This window comes from Xyrauchen texanus, chromosome 50 (assembly GCF_025860055.1).
Source record: "Xyrauchen texanus isolate HMW12.3.18 chromosome 50, RBS_HiC_50CHRs, whole genome shotgun sequence".
Taxonomy (NCBI): domain Eukaryota; kingdom Metazoa; phylum Chordata; class Actinopteri; order Cypriniformes; family Catostomidae; genus Xyrauchen; species Xyrauchen texanus.
Window position 1 is genome coordinate 12,480,317 of NC_068325.1, and position 10,000 is coordinate 12,490,316.

The 10,000-nt window shown below is 43.1% G+C and overlaps 1 protein-coding gene across 1 annotated transcript; it reads left to right on the forward strand.

Moving 5' to 3' along the window:
- The first annotated feature begins 230 nt into the window (after positions 1–230).
- Positions 231–6,093, forward strand: org (oogenesis-related gene). The gene is made up of 6 exons (XM_052123726.1): positions 231–284; positions 423–503; positions 896–1,121; positions 2,110–2,264; positions 5,877–5,981; positions 6,073–6,093. Exons 1-6 carry the CDS (start codon positions 231–233, stop codon positions 6,091–6,093), a joined length of 642 nt encoding a protein of 213 aa, XP_051979686.1.
- The last annotated feature ends 3,907 nt before the right edge of the window (positions 6,094–10,000 follow it).

Consider the following 10,000-nt stretch of genomic DNA (forward strand, 5'->3'; position numbering starts at 1 on the left):
GAGGACACTTGGTATACTGCAGCCTTCAAAGAACGCGTCCTACTTAGCATGCAGCCTTCCAAACGAGACACAGCCAATGTCGTCACGCAGCCACGCGCACTAGCTCCCGTTGATTGGAGGAGCGCACCTGTTGTAATTAACGCGCGCAAGTGCTGATTGCACGCAGTACGTAAATTGGCATTGAAGTGGTTTAAGACTATCGGTGCATTTAATCCAGAGAGCGCGTCGATATGACGAACCAACGCAACTACACCGTGGAGTCTCAGGACGTTGAGGGCCAAGAGGCAAGTTTATTCGATTACATTTCCCTCACTCTGGCAAAAGAGGCCATTCACGTTCGTTTTATACACACGAGGCCTACGGGCAGGCAAATTAATTTACGTGGAGCGAGTTTTATAGACTTGATTTGTTCTTCTCAACAGGAAAAAGCTGTGGCAAAAAGTAGTGGAGTATTTTCATCCATCCTCTGTCGAATTTCACAGTTTTGGCCAGTCAGTTTTACTGTGAGTAACTCCAAATAATAAGTCTAATGCACTGGCCGGTGAGTAGTAGCCTAATTATGATTGGGTGCCTGTTTTGTAAACAACCAGCCTGAAAATACTTAAATTGCTCAGTAGTTCAAAAATCAATCAACACACCCTTTACCTTACCTGTAGTGGGTAAGCATATCCTCATTGTAAAATGGTGTTGTAATTGCAATTGTGGATGTGGAAAAGTGCAATACTAAACATTATTGTTTGAAGTAGACTAGTTTAACCAGTATAGCATGAATGTGCCTTCTACTGATAGCCAGCTTTAAGTGATCATTTTGTGTTTCCCTCCCCTCAAATGATGTATTAAACTGAATCATTTACATGTTATGTTTGATTTTATATACACTTGTTTCTCTCTCCAGATGCGGGCTTTCCGTGGCTTATGGTGGCTGTTTGGGTTCTCCACGCCAGTTAAGGCCATCTCCCTACCTGTTGAGGAGAAAGGTTCCCCTAAAGAAAGACATTGCAGAACAGTTCGGAAGCGTCTCCACAGGGCCACACGCCTGTTGTTGGCTGTACTGCCCCGACGCATCCAGGGCGCTTTAGGTTATCCAGTTTGCACCAGTATTGGCTGTGCTGTGTCCCCAGGTAAATTTAAACTCGTACAGTGCAAAACTACCAATTTTCATAATTGATTGTAGGTGAGTTGTCTGAACGACTAGTCCAGTAGTCGGTGTTAAAGATGATGATGATGATAATAATGTATAATATAGGCTCTGTTATGGTCACGTGACCCCGATCAGCTGTGTTTCAGAGGATATACGGCCACTATGCGGAGCACCTCAACATGGTGACTTGTGGATAGTCAACAAATAAGTAGGCTAAATAACTATAAAATCTTATTGAACAAAACTATCAAAGTTAGAAATAAGAGGCTCCAATACAGAGGAGCACATAACCATGTATGCACAAACTGAGCACAGAATGCGATCCTTGCAAGATAATATTGCGGGTACGTATCTAGTACACGACATAAAGCAATTCAAACCTTTTTACTGCAGCTATTTAAGCAGTGTCAGACAGAATCAGAAAAAGACTTAATCTCTCTACATCACCTCACAAATATGGTAGCATTACTCACAGCAGAGGATTGGAAGTTAGACTGTGATCGTCTTTGAATTGTACTGTTGATGCGGTGCTTTGGCTGTAACAACAGTGCATAGAAAGACTGCGGTGGCGTAGTGGCTAAAGCACAGGGCTGTTAATCAGAAGGTCACAGGTTCTAACCCCATGGCCACCACCATTGTGTCCTTGAGCAAGGCACTTAACTCCAGGTTAAGACAATCTGGGGGATTGTCCCTGTAATAATTGCACTGTAAGTCGCTTTGGATAAAAGCGTCTGCCAAATGCATAAATGTAAAATGTAAATGTAGAAAGACTAAACCTAAAGCATTAAAGAGACTAAACTTCTTGACTTAATCCCCCCCCCCCCCGGGCAACCTGGAGTTGTCCCTGTAATAAGTGCATTTTAAGTCGCTTTGGATAAAAGCATCTGCCAAATTCATAAATGTAAATGTATTGCATCAAATGTGATTTACTAATGCAAGTGTACAGACGTTGTTTGTTCTACATTTAGAAGTGCGTTGTTCCCCTACCAAGCCCTGTGGCAAAGGGTGTAAAAGAAAGCAGGATGACCTGGATGAGGAAGATGAGGCAGAGCAGCAGTCCTGGGTGGAGGCGCTCACTCAGGAGCTGGCTGAGGAGGACCATGCAGTTGATCCGGATTATGAGGTTTGCTTTACCTCACCCATGTATGACTGTCATATTTCTCGTAATGAAGTGTCATATTGCTTGCAACAGATTTTATTAATTGACGGAGAAGCTACCAAAGGTTTGCTTCTAAACTTCATAATGACAATACTGTGTGTAATTTGAGTAAAAAGATTAATTCCAATGCATAATATTTCACTCCGTATTTATTTTTATATCATTATTAACCAATAATTAATAACCATAATTCAGCAAATGGGAAGTAGAAATTCATAGATGTGTTTTTAAATATGGATGTTTTGGATGTGCAGAAATAAATGACACCTGTAAACATTTTCTGTAATTACAAAAACTCTTTGTGATATATTTGCAAGATGCAAACTACTCCCCTTTTTTGCCAAGTCATTTATTTATTTTTTTTAAAGCTAATTTGCCCAATTTGTATGGTAAAAATGTTCATTATTAAAATCGCATGAATTGGCTATGTGAATCTTAACCTTCAACTCGACCTGCCAGTGCAAAAAAAAAAGTTTATTCTCAGAATGCATAAATCAGGCATATGAGGCATCATCAGAAATTTTAGAATAACCATCACTTTTGCATGTATGATACATATAATACAAAAAATAAGGCATGACCTTATGCAACGTCACATTTATTTCCATCCAGATTTGCTTTAATTTTTTTGCCGAGATCTTGTATTGATGACGGGAGAGTCAAACCACTCTGTAAAGTCTTCTCCAGCACATCCCAAAGACTTTCAATGGGGTTAAGGTTAGGACCCTGTGGTGGCCAATTAATGTGGGAGAATGATCCCTCATTGTCCCTGAACCACTCTTTCACAATTTACATTAATTTAGTCAGCTTACTACTTTTTAGTGCTGCATAATGTTGCTGAGCCTAGACCTGACCAATTGAAGCATCCCCAGATCATAACGCTGCCTCCAGAGGCTTGTATAGTGGGCACTATGCATGATGGGTGCATTGCTTGATGCGCTTCCCTTCTTAGCCTGATGCGCCCATCGCTTTGGAATAGGGTAAATCTGGACTCATTAAACCCCATGACCTTGTTCCATTGTTCCACAGTCCAACCTTTATGCTCCCTAGCAAATTTAAGTTGTTTTATTATTTTTAGATTAGCCTCTCTAATAAGTGGCTTTCTTGTGGCCACAGCTGTTTAGTCCCAATCCTGTAAATTATCATTACATTGTTTGTGTTGAAATGCTCTTTCACTATTAAACCGCCGTGAGTTCTATTTAAAAAAAAAAAAAAATGCAATTTAGTGATCACAATTATTGAAGATTTCTTTTCTGACCACATTTCTGCTGCAAAGTTGAGGGCTAACCACTATTCTTCCAGTATCCTTTTAATAATGCGTTGGACGGATCTTAACCCTGTTCCAGTTATTTCAGCAATCTCCTTAGTTGTTTTCTTTGCTTGATGAAGGCCTATAATTTGCCCCTTCTGAAACACCGTAACATCTTTTCCACGACCACAGGATATGTCTTCTGACATGGTTGTATAAGAAATGAGAAGCTACACATCAATTTAAAAGAATTGTTACCAGCTGAAAAACATGAATCGCTGCAATAATCAATCAACAATCATAGGCTCTTAAGTATCTGCTCATTTAAATCCAAACGGCGACTATTACAGGCAGTGTAAAAGTCTTTCAAATAGAACTTAAATGGACAAATCATATATCAAATGAAAGCTCACATTCTCGGGAATAGAATATGAACCGTTTTATAGATTTTTAAGAGTATCAAAGTGAAATGACTTTTGTAAGACATCAAATGCAAACCTCTCTTATGCACCGATCATCACTGCACTTGAAAAAAGCTAAACTTTGTATCTGCTTCTACCTATTTTTAGTCATTTGTGAGCTTGTTTGTGTGAATGATCCAATGATGTATCTTCGTTGTCCAGAACAAAATATGCAGTACAGCAGGAAATGCATGCTAAACAAGTCATCAGTAAAATATTGTATGATGTGTTGTATCATCGCAAAGCGGAGGATCATTGCTTTCAATTGTGACTGAGCTTCTAGTCCACTCAGAGGCCAATATATTTGAATAAACAATGGGGGTGCATGAACTGAATTAGACAATGTCTATAGCCGAGAACCTCTGTGAGGGCTAAAATGCATTGCAGCGCCACCTTCATTTCAGATCTGCATTTTGTGACGAAGATGAGAAATCTGTTCTAGTACTTGCTGCCATCGAGTGGAATAAAATAAGACTTTTTGGAGGGAGATGGTGTGAATTGAACCATAATTACATGCTTCCAAAGTTAGGACAACAAAATAAATAATAAAAATCTATTCATCATAAGATTATTAACAGGCAATATTATTTATAAATAATTGGTACTTTTTATCTTATTTTGGGGTGGGGTGGTGGGGGTATTCTGAAAAATTAGACTTAATTAGTACACTGTATGTGTAAATGGTTCTTAAATTTGAGTATGTTAAATTGCAGATGGTAGCCCAAAAATGCACCAGAGTTGGAAGAGGTTAAACACTTAAAGGTTTTAAATGCACCAAACAAATAAACTTAAAATACAACCCTGGAACACCTTTTTCCTTGTTTATGAATTTGCAACCTGTGTATTGTAAATTATTTCTGACTCGTACATTTAATAATTGTTCTATATATAGAAGTAGCAGGCACTTAGAATAAAGTTTGACAAAATCAGTATGTATTTCTCACTATGTCTTCATAGTTTTGAATTGAACATCACATCCTTTTAAATATTTAAACACAGCCGAATCTCAATGTTGCATCCGGAGATGGTCGGGATCCCACGCAACCCCCGTGCAACACTCCATTGGAAATCTATGACTCCCAGTCTATCGTTTGTAGGCTGAAGTAAAAAGGCAGTTTTAATCATTTGGTACAGGTGCTAGTCAAGTATAAAATCTAGTTTCTTAACCCTTCTATTTGTGGCAAGTTGGTTTCATTAACCATATTTCAGGACAATTAATTTAGTATTTCTAGAGAAAATTTACCAAATTACCAGAGTTTCACAGGAAAAAGCTGCTTGAGATGCTCCCTTGTATCTTAATACTAATAGTGTTGCAATATTCTGAGTAAATATTTCTCTTTGTTAGAGGACTTATGGTGTTCCAGTCTCTAAAGCCATCTTTACACTGCAAAGGTGGCACAGAAGCTGCATCTGAAGTGGCATTTAGGCAATTACACTTGCATAATGTTATGCCATTTGATGTTTTAAATATGAAGTATATTTTTTAATTTTGAAACTACATTTTAAAGTGTGCTCTTATGACAACATTTGATTCCAAGAGCTGTGGTGAGTCGGAGCATGCATAATTTAGTCTAGATTTTATATTTGGCATTGCATCTTTTCACAGAATTTTGAGCAGGCACAGAGCAGCCTTAACTTGGCTGTGTAAAAATGCCTTAATTTTAAGTTAGTTATTTCTTGAGTCCATTTCAAATACATGTCCAAATCTAATAGAAGAGCCTCAGATATATTTTCGGAGACTAGTGCGAATAACATTTATTGGCACTTTATTTTGGGTCAGTTAGTTGCAGTGAGCCCAAGTTAGAACAGTTCATGTGCTGTTGTTAGTGTAAATTTTAGAGATGGAGTGCCAATTTTCTCCTGCAGCCCAGCGTGGCTGAGACAGACAGTGAAGAATATCGGTCACACAATGACACCGAGAGTGACTTGGAAATCGAGAAGGGTGTTGTGGTGATCAAAGATCTGGAGACGGTACAGTTTCTGTTTATATTTTCTTCTCAATTTTGCTTTTGATAAATAATTTTTAGCTGTATATTACAAGTCATGCATGTTTCTATTGCAGATAGGTACTCCAGAGGCCTAATGATGACTCCCATAATGTACTAATGCTGGTATGCAATCAAGAATATGGCATCTGTTGCAGAATGTGTTTTCATTGTCTGGCGTTGTCTTTTCCTGGCAGGCTTTTTGGTTTCATTCCAGTGCTTCCCAAATTGCTTGTTCTGTTTACAGTTATTTTTGTATGTTTCCATGTTAAACTGCCAAATAAAACTAGTGTTTGTAGTACAATTTGTTTGGTTTATGGATCTGTCCTGTGCCCAGTTTGGCCAGGAGATCCTCAAGTTTTGATTGCAAGGTGTACAGTGTTGCACATCAGCTTCAATTAAATATTCAATTGAAATGTTTCAATGGTGCTGTATGAACCATTGCCGTCTGTTAAGCTCTTAATTATTTGTGCTATTCACTATGACTGTTAGGGCTATTTCATATGAAATTGCTGCTTAGAAACCCTTGTTTCAATCATTAATAATTGGAAGAATTGCACAACTTCGGTCAGCACATTTTTTTTTTCTATGGGCAAAATTGTATGTAATGTGAGGGGAAAAATGTAACTTTCTCTGAAAGTAATCATAAAGGGACGATTCCCCACACAAATGTATATTCTCTAATCATTTACTAACCCTTAGGCCATACCAGATGTTTATGCCTTTATGCCCTCTGCAGAACACAAAGATTTTTAGAAGAATATTTCAGCTCTGTTGGTCCATACAATGCAAGTGAATGATGACAAACTTTGAAGGTCCAAAAATCTCAAAGGCAGCATAAGTGATTCATATGACTCCTGTGATTTAATGCATGCCTTCAGAAGTGATATGATGGGTGTGGGTCAGAGGCCGATACATATTTAACTCCTTTTTAATTAAAATTGTCCTCCCGGCCCAGTAGGTGGTGATATGTACAAAGAATGTGAATTGCCAAAAAAAAAAAGTCAAGAATTTTAGTGAAAGAATTAAATATGTTTCTCACTCATACCTATCAGATCACTTCTGAAGACATGGATTATACCATGTGGAATTTTTGCTGCGTTTTATATGCTTTTTGGACCATGAAAGTTCTGGCCACCATTCACTTTGTGAGGACCTACAGACCTGAGATATTCTAAAAATCTTCGTTTTGTGTTCTGCAGAAGGAAGCAAGTCATACACATCTGAGATGGCTTGAGGGTGAGTAAATGAGAGAATTTTCATTTTTGGGTGTTCCATTTCTTTAAAAATCACACCCCATGACATCTATTGATATAACTTAAGTCTTCCATCTCTTCACTGTACATGGATGTGGCAGCGGGGGCGTGGTCAAGCGCCCGTCCGGGAGAGAAAAGCGGTAAGGGCGCTTACACCTGAGCTAAATTATGTCTAACACCTGTGTCTAATTGCAGTAAGCATGAGGAGAGCGGCATAAAAGAGCAGCAGCCACAGAGCCTCGGGGGAGAGAGTGCCTACACCCAGAGTAGCAACTAAAAGAACGTGTGTTGTACAATTGTGTATCGAACAGAAAGTGTGTAATTAAAGAATTTTACCTTGAAGCCGACGCTGGTTCCCGTGTCTTCTTAGTGGAAAGCTTCACACTGGTGCCGAAACCCGGGAGTTAGCTGAAAATTTTTTTTTTCTGCAAATTATGGAACAGAGTCGCCCCATAGAGTCCTCCCAGCTGGCGGAAGTCCTCCAGTCCCTCGCTACTCTCCATCAGAGCCACCAACAGTCTCTGCTTGAGCTCCGACAGGACCAGGATCGTCAGTTCTTTGAGATGATGCGGGCTCAAGCAGAGGACCGGCTTGCTATCCGGAGCCTCCTCAGCCAGGAGGCCGCTCCAGACGCAGCCGCGACCCCGGACACCCGCGCCACACTGCCCCCACCCGCGCTACAGAAGATGGGGCCGGCAGATGATCCGGAGGCGTTCCTGGACCTCTGAGCGCATGGCGGAAATTTGGGGTTGGCCGCGCGACCAGTGGGTAGCCCGCCTCGTCCCTCTCTTGTCCGGGGAAGCACAGCTTCCGGACCACTTCCGGGATCAGCGGCACAACAACTTCCGGCAACAAGCCTCCTGGCTTATACCGACTTGAGGAGAGCCATCCTGCAACGGGTTGGTCGGAGCCCGGAAGAAAGTCGCCAGCTCTTCCGGGCCTTGAAACTGGATAAGTCCGACCGCCCGTTTGCGTTCGCCCAGCGGCTCCGTGATGCCTGTCGGAGGTGGCTGCTTGTGGGGGACCGCGACGTCGAGGAGCTCGTCGATCAGGTGGTACTGGAGGAGGAAGCCGTACAACTCGCGGAGGACCACATGGCGGCGATTCCAAGGGTGGATGAGCCCTCTCTCTCTCTCCTTCCCCTGTTTTTCTCCCCTCCCCTCTTCCCTCTGCTCTCTCCCCAGGGTCCGTTCCTGCCCCCCGCAGGCGCGGAGGATTCATGAGACCAACTTCCCGGCCGTGGGAGAACCCGCCTACCCCTTCCCCGTCCTTCAGCCGCTCTCCTCCTCAGGTGGGGGTGCCCGCCAGCACGGGTGCGGCCGTGGCGCCTGGGCCGGTCTGCTGGAGGTGCGGAGACCCGGACCACTTCCGGGATCAGTGTCCGCTGATGGAAATGGGGACGGTGGTGCGGGTCTCCGATGTCCCGCAGGCTGCCCCCGATCGGGCAGGAGCGTACCGTATTCCGGTAAGGATCCAGGGGGGTACATACCAAGCATTGTTGGATACCGGCTGTAACCAGACCACCATCCACCAACGCTTGGTTCAACCCGGGGCTTTGGGCTCAGCTAAACGGGTGAGGTGTGTGCATGGGGATGTTCACAAGTATCCCATGGTGACTTTGGCGATCAAATTCCGGGGAGAAAAACATAGTGTGGAGGCAGCGGTTAGTTCCCGCCTCACCCATCCGCTAATTTTGGGAACTGATTGGCTGAATTTTAGAAATTTATTGGAGGGAGTTTGTGCGGATGGGTCCTGCATGAAAGTGAAGAGATGTGTGATGTGCGATGCTTTGGCAGGGGAGGCGGAGCCGGGGCCGTCCTCGGCTGCTCTGAATGACGAGGGAAGGGGCGAGGTTGTCGCCCCTCCTCTCAGGGAATTCCCGGAGGGGGACTTCCCCTTGGAGCAGTCGCGGGATGAAACCCTTAAGCACGCTTTTGAAGTGAGAGTAATCGATGATCAACAACCATTTCATATCCATATTTTTCGCTTATTAAAGATCGGTTGTACAGAGTGACGCAGGACGCTCAAACAAAGGAAGAAGTGACACAATTATTGATTCCACGGCGCCGCCGGGAAATGGTTTTCCAGGCGGCTCACTATAATCCTATGGCCGGTCACCTAGGGGAAAGAAAGACACTTCTCCGTCTAATAGCCCGTTTCTATTGGCCGGGCATTGGCGGCGACGTCCGCAGGTGGTGTGTGGCGTGCCGCGAATGTCAGCTCGTAAACCCACCAGCCCACCCCAAAAGCGCCTTTGCGCCCCCTTCCATTGATCGAGGTTCCCTTCGAAAGAATTGGAATGGACCTCGTCGGGCCATTAGAACGGACGGCACGCGGACATCGCTTTGTGTTAGTCCTGATGGATTACGCAACGCGATATCCGGAAGCAGTGCCTTTGAGCAACATCTCAGCACGTAGTGTTGCAGGGGCACTCTTCAAAATAATCTCCCGGGTGGGGATTCCGAAAGAAATCCTCACCGACCAAGGCACTACTTTTATGTCACGAACACTTTGCGAACTTTACGAACTCTTGGGCATTAAGTCGATTCGCACTAGCGTCTACCATCCTCAGACAGATGGACTGGTGGAACGATTTAATAAGATGCTCAAAAATATGATTCGTAAATTCGTACACGAAGACGCTAGAAATTGGAATAAGTGGCTGGACCCTCTGTTATTCACAGTACGAGAGGTCCCGCAAGCCTCCACGGGGTTCTCCCCATTTGAGCTGCTGTACGGGCGACGCCCA